General features: G+C 37.3%; 1 protein-coding gene across 1 annotated transcript; it reads right to left on the reverse strand.

Annotated features, from left to right (window-relative positions):
• Window positions 1-3,357: 3,357 nt before the first annotated feature.
• emx1 (empty spiracles homeobox 1) lies at window positions 3,358-7,860 on the reverse strand. Its single transcript, XM_027013076.2, has 3 exons — window positions 7,254-7,860; window positions 4,960-5,144; window positions 3,358-3,556 (listed from the first exon to the last, which is right to left on the reverse strand). Exons 1-3 carry the CDS (start codon window positions 7,594-7,596, stop codon window positions 3,389-3,391), a joined length of 696 nt encoding a protein of 231 aa, XP_026868877.1. The 5' UTR covers window positions 7,597-7,860; the 3' UTR covers window positions 3,358-3,388.
• Window positions 7,861-18,496: the final 10,636 nt, after the last annotated feature.

Consider the following 18,496-nt stretch of genomic DNA (forward strand, 5'->3'; position numbering starts at 1 on the left):
CAGGGAAGAATGGACAGGTTTTGCGCAAGGGCCATTACATTCCTGGTTTTGGTAGTTATCTAACATACTGGTCCTGCTGTACTCCTGCCACATGTGAAGGGCTCTGTGAGGGGCTCAGGCATTTCAGGCTTTGCTCTGTAAAGTACAGTTCTTTGATTGATATAATGGCTGAGGAGGAAATTAATTCATTTAATTTAAAGAAAGGTAAACTTAGATGATTGAAAATAATCAATAAACCAACAAATACCAAATAAAATATGTATAAATAAATAAGTAAAAAAGTAATTACAGTAAATATATGTATCTGAATTTTATTTCCTCTCCAGAAGGATATTCATTATGAAGGTAACTGAGTATTAAACATATTGGATAGAATATTGGAATATTGGAATATTGTGCATAGTCCTAGAAAATATATATGCCAAAATATGGAGGTTTGTTTAAAATATAATTTTAGAATCATTTTTTGGTTGTAAAACCACTATAAACAGTAAGGTTCTTCCATATTCAGCACTAGTGGAAAGCTGAGTAGTTGACAGGAAGTGACACAGTAGCTGCAGATTCACAGAGTCCTGGTGCTTGGGAAATCCTGTATCCTGTAATCCATATTAATTGACATCAGACCCCATACAGTCTGTGTATGCTTCACTTTATATTAGCATGGGGCAGATGCCACCTAGCTAGAAATATGCATGCATTGGTTTTATGTTAATTAACATATTTGATTTTCAAAAATCTTGGGTGTTATAACTGCATTTCCTACTTGTTTTTTAAAATATCTTTCTAATGTAAAAAAAATTCTAGTGCAAATAGGCCTTATGAACAGACCATAAACTAACTCACCCAAAACCCTGCCAACCCCAACACACACACACACACGGGCACACACGTGCACACGCATAATAGAATACATTATCATGGTATTCCAGTATACTTATGGCATGTAAACAAATTGTACCACTACTATTCATAAAGAAAATCACTCCATTTTGGGCGTTTGAAGTGGTATTTTCATTATACGATAATATCTCTGATGTTTGTGTTCTTTTGGCAGGGCCCTAAAATGTCATGTAAATTTTTATCATTAGATCTATCTACACACCAAAAAGGAGGGGGCTATATTGTTTTTATACTTGATCGTCATGGCAACAGGTCACGGTGGGCAAGGGTGAGAGAGGGGGTGACATGAAGCCACATGCCGAATCCTGTACTATATGGAACAGTCGTAGCAATGCTCATGCACACGCAATTACGCACATGGTTACAAAATACTGTAAAGCTCTTTTTGTTTGAATAATTTTTAACAAGTTATTTTTTATGTGTGTTTTGTTTAGTTTTCACTTGCATCATTTCAGAGCTACAGGGAACAAGAAGTGATGTCTTTCAAGCATTCAAGCATTTCAAGTTGCATTTTTAAAAGCTTCAAATTCATCTGTGTGGCCCCGTACTTAGGCTGTATGCAGGGGATATTGGCAGAAGAGGGTGATTCTGTGTAATTATTTGTTGACAGGGCTGCTGTGAGGTTCATGTCTTTCTAGATAAGCTGAATATGCACACATGCTATGTTAATTTTTCAACATTTCAGAATGCTGAACTTTGTGATGCAGTGTGCAGAAGAGACATGGCTGAAAGGTGCACTTAAGCGTTGAGCAACTGAAAACAGTTTCAGCTAATTACCATTCAGCTGACCTCTGGACTATGAGTTAGGTCTGGTGAATTATTGAATCCTTTTGTCTGGATATTTCAAATAATATATCACTTTTTTTTACAGAAACACCCCCCCCCCCCCAATTCTTGGAATAAGACAAATTTCTCTTTGTTTATCCTTCTCTGTTTTCTTTCTTTTCATGGTTGCATAGTGGACTACAGAGTGGGTCTAGAGAATGAATGGTATGTGTGATGTGGCTTACTGGTGGCCTTTTGAGGTTGCACTGTGTGTGCACCTGTGCGTGGGATAGGATGTCCTATGGACTCAAAACAAACCCAGCAACCCCCTCCCAACTCTCTCCAGCCACTTTCAGTCCATGACTGTTATTCTCAGGTGTCATCACACTTGACTCTTCCATTCCCACCTAAGCTCCCACACAAACCCGGGGTCAAACAGTGGGGTGAAAGGTCACCTGCAGGTTCGTTCAACGGACAGGGTGCATGTTTGAGAATTATCAAGGTGTGATGACCATTGCCAGCAGATGTTAAGTATATGTGTGTATGTAGTTATCTGTAATGACAGTATTACTTACCTGAACATCGGGATTCCTCAAATGTTACCCAGTAGGTTACTCTAATAAAGCGATTCAGCAATGGTGCAATTTGAGTAGGGACATAAGTGTATTTGTATTTATGTTGTGTTCACACCCTTTGCAGTTCATAGATGAAATATAGGTTATAGGTGAGAATCATTGTGGAGTTTTTAAATATTATGCCCAGGACTTGTTTCTAAAAGGTTTATTCATTATGTTATTCTGGCAAACAAAAAATTCAGTTTTTAGTACTGTACATTATACGGGCATTAAAGTGTTCGTTGGCAACCATTTATGACTCAGGGAGCTGCCATGCTGTAACCTGCATCCATTAGCGAGCAGGACCATTACAGAATGACAGCAGAACATTCAAATCTCTCAGACACAAACACACATACAAACACACTCATTCCTGCACTCCAGGTAGATGGATCTTGTCTAAACTAGCCTGTAAAATGATTCCTTGCATCACAAATTCATTTTGTTATTGTTGTCAGCTGTTACATGCAAACCTTAAACCTTAATCGAAATACAAAAAAATTGGCAGCAACACAAATCTGATTGGAATCATCTGAACCATGCTGAGAAATGGAGATGCATAAATTTAACCCCTTAATTTGTTTATGTCTGCTACTAGGCTTTTCAATCTTAATGTAGATTTTGCATAACCATCTCAAAATAATAGTTTAAGCTTTATAACAAGAATTAAGTTTTTTTTTTTTTTTTTTTTTTTTTTTTTTACATTTTCCTTACAAACGCAAAGCTGGTAGTTAACAAGAAAAGTCTGAATAAGGTGACATTAATTTGGATATAATTTAGTTCTTAAACATTCTGACCTTTGAATATTCAGCATCACTGGATAATTGCCTGTTATGCAAGGTAGTAAAATAGTCTACCAAATTAGGTTCAGCTTCTGCTAGTGTAGTGAAGAAAGTGAGCAAAATTGCTCTGCAGTGTGGAGAGTTGGCCCCATTCACCCTGGTGACCAATTTTCAGCAACAACACTCTCTCCTCTGACACATACACACACACACCCAGTCTCATGCAGCCAGATTTAGACTCGTACATGATCAAGGCTTAGAACAAAAATAAATAGGGCTCTTCATGGCCTTGTCTAGTGTGAGTTTAGACTTGGTTCATGTGTGCTTCTAGGCATCGGATGTGACGTCTATGTCCTCAGATCCAGTCTGCTTTGTGGCGATTCTCCAACGGTTGATGTGGTGGTTGCCCTTCTTCTTCTGAGTGCTCTCTGGCCCCTCCTCCTCTAGCTTCTGCCGCTTGTACTTGGTCCTGCGGTTCTGGAACCACACCTTCACCTTTGAACCACGGGGCACAATGTGCAGAACAGAGAGTCAGTACAAAACAGTAATTTATGTACATATACTGGAATTGCGCAATTCATATGATTAAATCTGGCATTACCATATAAACCCAACTATAGGACACTTATGGAATGCATATTAAAAGTTAAGTTGATGATTAAAATGATTGGGATGGTTTTTGTAAAGAGTACTGACAATATATTAAACTTTTTATTAGCTACTATAATAATGTCATACACAATTAAGATCTTAGGTTAGGTATAGCTGTGTAAAACAATCCAGACATTCTGCTAATATAAAATATTTACATTTACGTTTCATTTATGTTTCATTTCCGTTTCAAAATATAGTCTTCCTTTTACAAATTAGTGGCGATTCAAATTTTATTACAATTTCAGTATTTTGTAACTTTTGTATTAACCAAACATGTGTACAGGCAGACCTTTCAGTTATTTATTTTATTTTATTAAAATGTTTAGGTTTTTAATTAAATGTAGCTACAGAACAATACTAATGTGAAGTCCTTTCTATGGACATAAGAATATAATCTATCATAAAATGCATTTGTACTTTTCCCCTTACTAGCACTAAATTAATTTTATCGTGTCTATCTTCACCAATTCTGCATAAACCAAAACAACAGCCGGCCGGGAAACCGTCGGAGTTACTCCGACACTTCAAGTAACTTAACTAAACTGACTAATGTTGAAAAACGAAAAAATGAAATTAGGCTGCTCTTGGAGTGAAAGATTCACTTAGTATTTTGACTAAAGTGCCTAATTACAAAAGTAGACTAGCCTGTTACCCGCTATCATAGCCTATAAACCCAACACTAACTTCTTTTTCATTCCTGCAAGTCCCGCGTAAATAAAACGCTATAGTTTGTTTTGTGGTGATTTCTTTTATATTCAAGATACAGATAGAGTGACAAATTTAATTTGTCAGAGTGATGATGATGGGTAGGATACATTGTTGTAGATGGCCAAGGGAGAAAATGTGGTCCTAAAATGAAGACTCTTATTCGGTCCAAAATATATAATGTTGTCATAATGTAAACCTGATCATTTGTGATCCTGATCATTATATATATATATATATATATATATATATATATATAGTGTGTGTGTGTGTGTGTGTAAATGTGAAATAGTAAAATAGAGAGATTTATAGTATCAGCTGTAGTAACTAAATTTAATTATGTATACTTATTTTACACTAGAAATATGTTAACTTACTGAATTAAATTTGTCCTGTTTCATTTTTCCTCACCACTGTTATTAGTATAAAGCCCTAAATTCCTGTACATTTACAATTAAGTCGATTACATTTGTAATGATTTATATGGCATCAGACAGGTATTATCACTGTCCTGTGACGTTAATGGAAAGCGTGTTTACCTGCGTCTCGGACAAACTGAGGCTGTTTGCGAGCTGTTTTCGTTCTGCTCCGACTACGTAATGATTCTTCTCGAAGGCTCGCTCGAGACGCAGCAGCTGCGAGGGTGAGAAAGCCGTCCGGATCCGTTTGGGCTTTCTTGCGAAAGGTCCGTGCAGCAATAACGAGTCGTGTGAAACGTCATTTCCTTGAAAAGGTTAAAGAAGGTAGGTTAACATGTGGATAAGAAAAACACGGCGGCAACTAGAGTACAGTTAGCTTGAAAGGTGCGCGACCTTTAAAATATATCCAAATTTCATTAACGTTCTATAAGATGCGTGTATACTAAAGAGTGGTATTAGCCCGTCGCCTGTGGTGAAAACAGTTGTACTCTAATTATTAGCAGTGAATTTTTAAAGTTGCAGCGCAATTTGATAAACTTGAAGCCGCTTGTTATCTCACCACACTGCATGTAGCTTCGTTACTAAATATGAACAATCTACAGATTTAGCACGGCGTTTGATATAGATGGTTTACTAATATTTCTTTTCTCTGTAGCTTTTTATGGTTAAGTAGAGTTAAATGGGTATATCTTAGTCAAGTAAACGGTAATAACAGTCATATGTCGTTTTCAACCACTGTGCAGTTGTTATCCTTTACATGAGTGTATGAGCTGACTGTTCAAGACCGCACAAAAGTCTTAAGATAGACTTCCCGTTTGACAATGTATATCTACTATATTTTTAGTACCAATGCAACACATTATAGTCGTAATATCTGATACGCTTTTTTAGTCTGAACATGCTAATGACACCTCTCAGTACTAGACAATATTTACCTGTTATTATATTTGTAGTATTCCTCCGTTTAAAACTATTTTGTATGTAGATTTGCTTTACATTATCTTAGAAACTACATTTCTGACCTTTTATTACATGGGTTACAAAAAAATGACTAATAATAACTTATAGTTATTAATAAAGTAAATTTAAGGTATTATAATTTTTCTCTATATAGTAGTTTATAGTTCATAATTATAGTTCATAGTTCAAAATCATATATTTTAAAACAGGCTATTTTCGGTTGACGATGTGGATGAAAAAAAGAGTAGGAATTGTATATAGGCCTAGGTCACACTGGCGCACCGCTCAATCGTGAATTAGCAGATGCTGCTGTTTTGCTTTGCGTAGCCCTCATTTAGTTTGCATCCTCTTCAGTTGCACATGCTTATTTATTTACCAGCATAATTCTCGTAATTTTTGTAATACGTAATGCAGATGTGCTTATTTTGGAAACTTTATTAATTCACCAACGTAATGTGAGAATCAGACTATAGTACTGCTATCACCTCAGTTATTATCCTAACCTACGCGTTTGTCTTAATTGTGTTCTAGAGACCGAGTCAATGTATTTTATACAAAATTTAAAAACGACAGTAAACAGAACGCAACGTGCACTTGACGTTCATACCCGATCATTTTTATCAAGCAACACAATGATTCTAATAGAACGATCACCATTAAAATCCTGGCGACACTGATGATAGTAATTGTATTATGCTCACAACCAATCTTAATAATAAAATAATATTCTTAGGTAATCTAATGATAATGAAACGTAATAAACCTGGATCGGAGGCCTTGACTTGTTGCGTTCTGTTACTAGTCCCGGATTCAAGTTTTGTGCTCTTCACCTGTCCATTCGGTTTCTACTGTAATGTGACATGCAACTTAATTTCTAGATGAAAAATGTATGTTGTTTATACTCTCTCTCTCTCTCTCTCTCTCTCTCTCTCTCTCTCTCTCTCTCTCTCTCTGTATGTGTGTGTGTGTGTGTGTGTGTGTATGTGTGTGTATGTGTGTGTGTGTGTGTGTGTGTGTGTGTGTGTGTGTGTGTGTGTGTGTGTGTGTGTGGAGTGAAGTGCCCGAGGAAAAATCTAGATATAGCTCTAAATTCTGTTTTTTCTATGTTGGTCTAATCGGACAGTTCTATTACAACGGGTGAATATAAATATAAAATATCTCCTGCTACCAGTGTCGAGTAGCCTAGCTAGAAAGCCAGGGGCTAGAGTTCTAGCAGGGACTGCAAGAGTAAATCAGATAAGTTCAGACAACCCTTATCCAAGATTAATAGCCTTCTCGCTATATCAACATAATAAGCATTAATATAAAGATATATACTATTATAGCCAAATACAAATATGTTAAACGATGACATTATTTACTAATATATAGAAGTTATTTGTTAAATGGTAATATACTAACCGATATCAATATAATTAATCGGATCGAACGTTATTTTAACCCAGGATATTTACCTTGAAACCGATGTCCAAAAAATCGATTCCGTAAGACCCATGGGTAGAAATTCAAAGGTTCGCGGTGTTGTGTCCCGAAGAAGTGCGGGTGCTGAAAGTGCGTGCTGCCGAGCTGGTGAGGGTGCACGCTCAGAGGTGTGTGGTTTACCGTCTCCGGAAAGACCAGCTCCGGATTGGTGTAGAGTGCGCGGCCAGCAGGAGTTTGATAACCGTTGAGAAAACTGTCTGTGGGGGCTGTGTAGCTTAGAGCTGTGGGGCGGATTGGCTCTTCCCCAGATAACGGGCTTTCCTTCGCCACTAAAGATTCAATAGTAAAACAGCGCTTCCCTGCTGCTGAGAACATCGTCCCTGACAGACCCACGAAAGTCCAGCAGAAAAGGCACGCCTTTACTTCCTCTTCGGGACCTTTGCTTTGACCTGTGTCTGCAAGCAGCCCTCTCTCAGAGAGACATTGTTATTGAAACACAATATAGGAAGAGCTATAGCTCAGCTTCAATATCACAAACAGCAATTCAACATACGATCCATGAATCCAAGAGGTTTGGTAAATTACGAAAGGATAAATGAAGCTAGAGGCTCGAGCTCCATGGATTTGGATTCGAGGGACGCTGCGCTGTATCACGTTTGACTTTCACCGATTGGACAAAAGCACCTGGAGCACAAATCTTATTGGTGGGCGGTCCCTACATTCATTTGGGCCAGATAATGAACTCTATTAGTTTGATCATTCACTTGCTGCCTCCAACAGGTCAGTTCCTCTACAGTGGATAATCAAAACCTCGTTTCCTTTTCACTCTTTTAACAGAACGCATAAAACGAACAAATGGATTCTCCCCCTTACTCCAAATGTCTGTTCCTATGCTAGTAGGCCTTCTTGCATATATTATTTTTATTTAGGTAATAATAATAATAATATTCTTCTTCTTATTATTATTATTATTATTAACACATATATCTTGTTTATATTTGATCATTGTTTTCTTTAAATATAGGCAAGCAGTATAAACTGTACAGTCTGCTGAAAAAAAATGTAAAGTGTGTTACTTTCGGTATTGTAGTATAACTCATACGGTCACGACTGAAAAAAAATCAGACGCGCTCCTAAATGAGCTTGTAAGAAATGTTATTTTTTTCTTGCTTAGATTTGCGTAAAATTCTATTATGATTCTATTGTAATGTCTGCAAACAGCCAGAAAAAAGTTAGTAAACTGTATTTAAGAAATGTAATCATCAAATAAATATAATCTTCAAAGTCTAATGTTTAAGGCTTCTTATCAGTACAGACCTATCCTCTATATTCCGAAGCTTTGTATATCGAGACCATCTTAATTTTTAGATAAAGTTCACCGTGACACTCGCTCTGCCACTTCTGCTTTTTGGAAAACTTTGTTAAGGGTACCGTACGTATCCCATGTTAGAAAGCTCGATCTGGTCTGCTTTAGCCGTCTCCCGTTCGTCTCTCTGTCGTTAAGCTTAACCGGATTCAGCCCCTTTTAATGAAAGGCCGTGACCCGTCTCATACAGTAACGTATTAACCAGGAGTAAGAGAGCACAGTTTCCAGAGCTGGACCTCGATAAGAATCTCATACCAAGACAAACCACACCTGTTTCAGACCGCTCACTCCAGACTGTTCGGTTGTTAAAGCTGTGGGCTTTTGGCCGGCGTTTTGAGGTTAGGCATGCTTACATGTCTCAGAGGGTAAATAATTGAATATGTACGGTTTCGGTGGTTTAAGCTATAATCCTGAACCGCACACGTTAGTCAATTAAGTATTGAGTTCAAGAACCTCTGCTCCGCTATTAATTTCCAGGCTCTTTCGCTTTTCCTAAGGGGTCATTCAAAGCGCGTTTCATCTTGTGCGTTTAAAGGTAATGATTAGCTGGTTCATAGGCTCGTTAACTCCAGTGCGCATTAGAAAATCATTACAGCTGAGCATTAGTCGGCAGAACAACATGTTGAGCGCCTACTTAGAAAGCAAAGAGCCCGTAAACTCGCACACTCAGCATTTGCGATGGATCTCATTATACTGCCCAACAAATGGCATTTATTTATTATAATTAAGCAGCAATTAGCCTTGTTATTTTAAACAGACTAAAAATGCAATTGCTTGTAACGATAATAATGGCATCCTCCTGCAAGTGTTGTAGACATATAGCCTATTGTTTATTAAAATATGACACTAGTCATATCGTAGAATAAAATTCATTTTTATTGGTTTAGTTTGCGATTATGAATCCGAATCCTTGAGAACTTGCTTTATTTTTTAACTGCAAGAAAAACAAATGATTACAAATACATCTACACAAGTCACTCAATTAATGGTGATATTGTTTGTTTTTTTATATGTAGGATATGCGAAACAAAGCGCTTATGCACGGGGTTTAATAATAATAATAATAATAATAATAATAATAATAATAATAATAATAATAGATTTTGCTTCAATTCGACATGTAACCTTGATTTACCAACAAGCTAGATGGTTGAGGGATAGTAGCGGTGCTGTGCTGTGTTGTACATGTGTTTGTGTTTCTTTATGGAGTGAAAGGTAGAAGCTTGCAAAAATGTTCAGTCAGTGTGAATAAAGCACACTAATATAGTGTGTCACTGGACTCACACAAAATTACAGTTAAATAATTGAAACACTACTGATATTCTTATTGATATTGTTACAATTTCAGCACTGTGTGACAATGGAAAAATGTGTAATGGAAAGGTGTGGCACCTGAGAGAGAGAGAGAGAGAGAGAGAGAGAGAGAGAGAGAGAGAGAGAGAGAGAGAGAAGCAAAAAACAGCACCTGCATTACACCACACAGATGATATCTCTATATTTGGAGTGCAGATCTTCCGCCATGCAATCTGAATGTACAGGTACGTAGTGCTATCCTCACATAGAGGCATTTGTAAAGACACCTCATTTGTCATAGCACTAAATTACTGTCTTCTTTTAAGAAAAGAGAAGGGAGTCATGAGAGTGAGAGAGCAAATCTCACCCAATGTTTCTGTCTGCCACTTTCTCTCTCGTTTCGTAATTAAGAGCTCATGGAATCTGTAATGAATACTAATGGAGCAACTAGCCATCTGCACAAACACAGAATTAAAAACTACCATGCTGAGAAGGAGAGAGATAGACTGAGAATGAAGAATGGAGAGAGATGGAGGATGGGTGAGAGATTTAACCTTGCAGCAAAATAAGGCATGAGGAAATGGAGCAATGTAGAGGTTTTAAAGGAGAGAGTGCTGACCATGGCTACACACACACACACACACACACACACACACACACACACACACACACACACACACACACACACACACACACACACACACACACACACACACAGAGACAGAGAGAGAAACATGCACACACAGCACTATGTTATTTGGAGCCCATATGAACAAAATGGAAGTGGGATATCTAACAGCTATAGACCAAAAAAGTGCTATGAAAACAATATGTTGAACATTCTTGAGATTCTTGCTCTTCAATTCCTCTGCTTTTTTACAGTATCCTATCATTAATAACAGAATGTATGAAGATGTCACTTACTGCATCTTTGATTTGCTTGAATAAGTGTTGCCAGGGAACTTTAGGTTACGGGCCACTTACAAACAGACCTGACACTGTGACCCCCATATGGCTTAATGATTACCTGAGATCTGAATGCATTAGCAAAACAACCTCCCCAAATGAGTCTGAGTCTTGGCCTGAGAACTGCTGTGCTCCAGTTCAGTGGGCTGAGACACTGAAAGTAGCTTTGAGTCCAGGTTTCTCCAAACAGAGCTCTAAAGCATCTCTCCTGCTGTCCACTGCTGCCCCCTTGGGATGCCAAGGTTTATGTTACTGTAGCATTTGAGAACCTGAGCACTTTCCTTTAAGATTATCACTAAAAAATGTATAATTCCAAATATATAAATGAAAATTTGTATTTGCCTTGGTTGCAGTTAATTTTTTTTGTATCATCCACTCTCATTTCAGTGTTAGGCTTCTTAGACATTTGTAGGTGTGGAGTGATAGATATGGAATATTTTATATGAATGCAGCGAACCTTTTTTGTACATTGGATTGCTTTGTCACTCTGTTCTAAGTGGAATCCTAAGGAGAAAAAAGGTGACACTATTAGGTCTAATAGATAAGTATTCAGTCTGAGATGCAATGAGAGCAGTATCCAGCTGTATTAAATTATGCAATCTCGCTCCAAGATGGACCATGGTTTGAGAAACTTTGATGTGTAAAACCTGTGCAGTGATGCAAGGTTGTTGGTAATTTTAGGTGACACAACTGCTGGAAAATGTCAACTGTAAATGTTCTACTGCCACCAAGTGGACCAATTTAGAAAGACAGAATAGATTCATTCAAACGTTACAGTGATTCAGCTGTAACTGTGGCCTTCCATATATTATATGTGCACCATTGGCTTCTGCTGTTTTCAAATACAGATATTACCACTAGCCTATGAGCCGAGGCATCTAGCTGCAACCCTATAGACCAAGCCCCTTACTGGGCAAGACAAAGCCCCTGTGTGGCCAGAAACCATGTGCTGGGGGGAAATATTTGCTAAGTGAGAAAATTGCAGCTGATGAAAAAGCTTATATAGCCAGAAAAATATGATTAAACATTTTTGTAATACCAGGGTTTAACATTATGTGAAGTTAGTAAATTACTTAACTGCTAATGATATTGCTAACTAAAACATGAAGTTGCAGTTGTTTCCCATTAACTAGACTAGTTAGCTTGCTACTTGGTGAGTTGTCAATTAAATAAAATGTTGATTCTGATTCCTTTTATATGTAAAATTTGAAATTCAAGTCACATGGATGGGGTTTCCATCCTATCAAAAATATTTTCACCAGATGTTTCTTTAAATTTTTTTTTAGTTTTATTCATTAAACTCATGGAACTGTTTTGCTTCTGTTTTGTCTGTAATCAATAATGCTGCTAAATGGTGACTACTTTTAAGGAAAGACAGACAAAGGATTATGTTGGTTAAACCTAGCTTTATATAATTTTATATTCATTTAACATTCTATGCATGTAGTTTGAATATGAACCATAAACCAAATAACAACTCTTCTATTAATTTATTATTTTCTTATGTTTTTTTGTTATTCATTTATAGCATTTATTCATCCAGCTGCCCAGCCAGGGACTTTTATTTTGTTGCCCAGCTATGGGCTATTATTTTGAAGAAGGAAATACTTCCATCTAACCAGAGACCTCTCTGCTGAGCACAGGGTTTGGTCTGTTCAGGGGTTTAGTGTGTGGCCCTGCAGCTGGATGCTACTGATGGGGTCTATAGTTTCAAAACCTCAGAATGGCCATAAATGCTGACAACTTCATTTTGTCTGTTTCTCCATCGGTCGGTAACCTGTAACCCAAATACACTTTCTGTAAATTTCTGTAAATGAGAACTGCACAGAGCTAGTCAAACAAACTATTTGCAGTTTAGGAGTACTTAAATCCAATTTGGTTCATTTCAGTTCAGTCCAGCATGGTTTATTATGGTTTGCTATTGAATGATTGTCACACTCTTTCTATCAGTAAAATAATATTTCTAATCAGAAAAAAATAAGTAAATGTGTTTTAATTACAGTGTATTGGGGACATTGTAATTATTTATTATATTTATTGTAGCCCATAATAATATATTCAGTTTATGTATTATATGTATCACATTACCTAATAATATATAATATAATCATATATTAAGTTTCTTTGTGTCTGGCAGCTCATTAAATAGAATGACACTTACAAATTATTAAAGTAGTTGTCTTTAAGGTATATATCTTGGACATGTTCATCTCTGACAGTGAAGGATAAAGTATATCTCAGTCTCCACAACCTCTCTCTCATGAGACCACATGACCTTTCCTCTCTGGCCAGCCAGGCTTTTCTGGGTCTGCCCTTAGATGGCTGGGTTATAGTCAGTCCATCTGTACTTGTAAGAAGTTTCTCTGCAGACTAAGAAGACATGCGAAATAAATATATATTCTGCCTACACTTTTCTCACTTCTGCTCTCAATGCTGAGAGTCAGCTGTCCTATATTTCATAGCAGCAGGAACAACAACAACAATATTAGTATTAGTCAGACTTATATAGCACCTTTCACTACCCACATTACATTTCATCCAGTTCTTTCAGCCTCTAAACTCACCTTGGTGATATGAAGCATGAAGAGGCAGGGTTATCTTACAGCAGCTCCAAAATGTAGCCTACAAAAGCTCCAGACCTTCTGGAACATGCCAAAGTATGTTGTTAAACAAGTGATTCAAGCTCTGTGATGCTATATGCCTTAGTTCTGTAGTCTAATATAATAATACCCAATGCATTATTATTATTATTGCTATTGTTGTTGTTACAGTATTAGGAATTACTGAATAAATCTAAATTAAACTTCAGCTTTTCACCTTTTTGTGAGTGAAAACTAATGTTCAGTATCTGCTCAGCTGACTACTATTTGTAATAGTCATACGAATGTAATGTGCCTGGCCTACAAATTTATCATATTTAGGCAAATATAAACCTAATAACTATATATCTATCTAGTAACTAATGTAAACAACCTAATAATATCATATATAACTAACTAAAAAACAGTTCTAATAAAGGCTACACAAAATGTAGGTTTTGAATCAGTTTATTAATATATTCAGTACAATAATCTCACATACAATGCTGATTATGTTCGATCGTTACATTCTATTGTCCCACTGAGATATAATTCCAAACGATGCTAATGTTACATTTACGCTTGTAACTGCTTTCATCCGTTATGTCTGAATACAGCTTGAGGGTTATAACTGAGAGTCAAGTCCCAGTGCAAATTTGCTGGTCGTGGGGCTTGAACAGGCAACCTTCCGATTAGGAATTGAATACCTTAACCACTGAGGTACCATTGCCAAATGGAAGGAGAGGTTTGTAGTTGCTTTTCAGAACACGGTTCTCGATATGTTTTAATGTTCTTAATGCGCTTAAGACATTGTTCCATGTTAGTTCGCGGGTTACAAAGCTATCTGAATGCCTCGGTGACTAAAATGACCTATTTACACGGAAGCTGCTGTTAGACGCCCCGAGTCTCGCTGATTGGCTTGTTATTCATCATGGCAATAAATCGATGCTGTTGGTGACAGCAAACAGCGAAGAGAGGATGCGGTAGCCAGATTGCATTGCCGAAACCTGTCAAAAGGTGTCCAGACCCTCTCGCACTTCTATCAATTTATAAACTAATTGACCATTTTGTTTCGCATTAACTCTGTGTGTTCAACTAATCTCTTCTCCTTAACTAGCTGAAGTTTTTCACTCGGTCTGAACGAGATGGGAAAAATCACAAATAGCTGAATTCCTATCACCTGCGTGTCAAATGAAGGAGTTTGCCACCTGCAACAGCGCAGTACTGAGGAACCTCCACCTTACTCCTCCTCCCTCGAACTCCCGTACTAAAATCCAAGATTTTACAGACTGACAATTTGCAAAGCACGTTTGATGCGAGTAACATAGCCCGTTTCACTCTGGATTATTAGTGTAACAGTTTTATCACCGTTTTTCGTGATTTACCTAGTTTCATATCGGTATGGCACTAATTTTTTTTATTATCGCGCTATAATTTTCTTTGAGTGGAATGGTACTCGTGTGTCTCTTAACGGTCGCATTGAATACAAAACAGGAACGACTCAATTTCCTGAGAGTAAAAAAGGCTTCATTCAAAAGTTACACGGGAGGTTCCATTAGCATAAAGTGCTCGTTTAGAGTGGGGCCTCGTCTCTTGGTCTTTTCAATCACCTTATCCCGTGTTAGAAGTCATTGTGTGTTCCATATGAAACCTTTCACAAAGGCACAATAGTCCTGGTGTACTTCAAACGCTAGTAATGAATGCTAATGACTGTGAGATAGAGTGTCAGGTCAGTGCTCTACAAATAAAATGCAAACACCAGGCTTTTACAATCCACTACCTTAGTTTTAAAAAACCTTAAAGAATCCTCAGCTGTGGTTTTATGTTGTTTTATATACACCAGAGAGAGTGGTTCTTGGTTCTTGGCTCATATTAGCGCTTCTATAGCAGTATCCCGATATCATATTCTACAGATTCTACCAATAAATAGACTGATATTGTTGAATAAATGATCATCTCTTAATGTTTTAACCATTTATACAAATTACTGAATAAACAACATCTAAGATTTTTCCTTTACTTATAGAGTAGTAATGTGATGTGCATATGTGTGTATATATTTGAGAGGAGAGAGAGAGCACACTTGTGGTGGTGTGTGAGCCTTTTCCCTTCATCTGTACATCTGTACACTCATCTTTCCAGAGCTGACGAAAGATTAAGGTGAAGTGAGATGTTTTGATGAGTCACAGTGATAATACTGACAGTAGGGGGTGCAGACTGGAACTCTTTGGGGGGAGTGGAGGGAGTGATAACTAATTGGAATGGTGAGGTCCCCTCCCCTTTTCTCGCTGTTCCTGTGGTTTTTCTCAGGGTATCCCCCCTGCTGAATCTCCCGGCCCGCTGTGGGATTACACTAGTTCACATCAGAGATGCTTTGTCCATACATAATCTCTCTCTCTCTCTCTCTCTCTCTCTCTCTCTCTCTCTCTCCCTCTCTCTCTCTCTCTCTCTCTCTCTCTCTCTCACACACACACACACACACACAAAATGGATAAGTTGTTCAACTAGTTCTGCCTTTGGAAGGCCAGTGAATCCTCATAGTGGCTGCAAAGATTGGGTGTATGTGTATATCAACTGAGAGAAAGGACATCATCAGTCTCCAGTGGATCAGTGAAAAGGCCCATTGAATCAGACAATGTACGTAAGGCATTCGATCACTAAACGTACACAAGAGATACCATTGAATATACATATGAGATACAAATGAATATACATAAAAGGAGAAAAGGGACACATTTTTATTTCTAGATATCATTACCCCCCCCCCTACAAACACACACACACACACACACACACACACACACACACACACACACACACACAGTTCATTCTGGTCATAGGTTTAAACAAAAAAAAATGATTCCACTGTAATGCACTATGTAATGCATATTTCAGCAGTCTCCTCAGTAATGTGGATTTGCAATGGATATGTGAAGTATTCATGAATCACAAATAAATTGAATACATTTGAATCATTTGATAATGTCTTTAAACTTAAATAATTTCAGTTGTTGGTTAGAGACTTGAAAAGGCTGGCATTAACATCTACACAGGCAAAAGTGCTGATGTTCAGTGTTTTGGTGCAATCTTGCCCATGGGATACATTACACAGAATACTCATATGCTTACCAAGTTTGCTCATATCATTACTCTCGTTTTTGTTCATTTGATTCCCCATTTTGTTTTGTGTTGTATCTGTAATTGTCACTCATTGAGCTGGGGACTTTAGATCTTCTGTAGTTTTACCTTGTAGGATTAACTGGATTAAAGAACAGAAAAGAAACATTGTGACAAGTGTGTTAACTAATAATCGCTGTGTTCTTAGTGGAGGATTACTAATCCAGTCTAATCACGGTCATCAGGCCTGCAGCAGCACAAAGCCACCATGCTAACGCGCTTTAGCGTGCTTCGCTCTGCTATGGGGGAAACACAAGCGGAGGAGAGCACCATGCCTAAAAGGCTCTGTCAATGATGGAGAGACAACATGGACTTTCTCTCTCAAATGAAAGAACCTCTTGGAGCCAGTAAGGCGGTACCCCCCCCCCCCCCACCGCCGCCCCCAACCCCAAAACCCACTCAAACAACACCCTTTATGTCCTCCATGTCTCCACAGCAGGACCAGTAACTCTGATTACTGCTAGTGTTTGCTAACTTCCAGTCAGCTCACACTGTCAAAATTGTACATGATAGAAAGTCAGTGCCACAGTTTGTATTACTATGCATGTATGATCTCTCAGCTGACCTGAGTTCAGTGTATTTCATGTGGCTGCCCTTAACCCTGCATTCCTCTGCAATGAATATTCAGCTGATGGCAGAGAGCAGGAAAGAATTTAGAAGACTCAAGGCATCCCAGTTAGCCAGTTTTGCTGAATTTTGCATCATATTTGTGATCTGAATGCCCTTACTCAGCTTGGTTGGAAAATTTCATTTTTAAAACATCAGAGGCTTAAGGATGGTGGCTTTAAACTCAACCAAGGTTTCTGTAACAAATTATAAGGACTTATTCATAAATGTTGCTATATTTGAAATATTTGAATCATCACCATATCAATGTTTAGCAAAAGTTTTACTATATCACAAACTAAACAGTAATATTTTAACTGGTCTTTAATTTAACATGTTTTACCTGAAAATATTTAGGTGAAAATGTTATTGGTAAAGTTTTTCCATGTTTGTAGTATTAGGCTTCATCTATCCTAAAAGCTATACTAAAACCCTGTGAATATGCTGAAAAGAGGTCACACATGACGCGCTGCATTTCGATAAATGAACGTGCACCTTATAAATATGGAATATATAGGAATAGTTGGCGGATTCAACGCTCTTATCTTTTTTCCCCATAAAAAAACGTTGATCCACTGACGTATTTTTATGTATCTTCCCTCTGATGACTCGTGTCTGACTATTGTGATTTAATGAGAAAGAGTTCATCCAAAGTGAGTCATTAATTCCAACTGTTATTAGTTGTAAATCTGTTGACGTGGCATGCTGTAATGACTGTTATAGTCTCTGACACACCAAGGATTTTTTTAACCTAGCTAACATAGTGAGTAAGCGCTGCGGGGTAAGGTATTTTCATTTTTAGCTTTTTTAAATATATAATATTTATCTTACAGTACCTCCGAATAAATAAATAAATCATAAATAAATCTTCATTTAATTATCGGTTCGGTATGTCACTGTCAGCAATCATAAAGGTATATTCCGCTCATTAAACCTTTTCAAAATGATAATATCGTTGATTTATGATCCATGTGGTTTATTAATTATGCAGCTGTTATATTTTGACTAAATATGAGCCAATATATATTTATTCACCTGGTCCAAGCTTTCCACGGAACCATGAAGAAACAATTCTAATAGCATAGGCTACGTGTTCAATTTAAAAATATATTTCGTTTATTTTGTCCATACAAAACGTGTACAAAAGAGCATGAATACCGAAACGTCTTAAATATATAGCTATATCTATTAATTAAATATATATTTTTTTTTACAAGAGAGAACTACTTCATCTGCAGTAATTCAAATGTACAAAACAGCATTTATAGTAAAGTCACTTTAACTCTTT

The sequence above is a fragment of the Electrophorus electricus genome, chromosome 11, assembly GCF_013358815.1.
Source record: "Electrophorus electricus isolate fEleEle1 chromosome 11, fEleEle1.pri, whole genome shotgun sequence".
Classification (NCBI taxonomy): Eukaryota; Metazoa; Chordata; class Actinopteri; order Gymnotiformes; family Gymnotidae; genus Electrophorus; species Electrophorus electricus.

Excerpts from the sequence above, each read along its gene's own strand:
- emx1 (XM_027013076.2), bottom strand. The coding sequence starts at position 7,596 with ATGTTCTCAGCAGCAGGGAAGCGCTGTTTTACTATTGAATCTTTAGTG. Across the intron at positions 5,145-7,253 it reads TTTTGGACATCGGTTTCAAG|GAAATGACGTTTCACACGAC; the intron begins GTAAATATCCTG and ends AACCTTTTCAAG. Across the intron at positions 3,557-4,959 it reads TCAGTTTGTCCGAGACGCAG|GTGAAGGTGTGGTTCCAGAA; the intron begins GTAAACACGCTT and ends CGTGGTTCAAAG.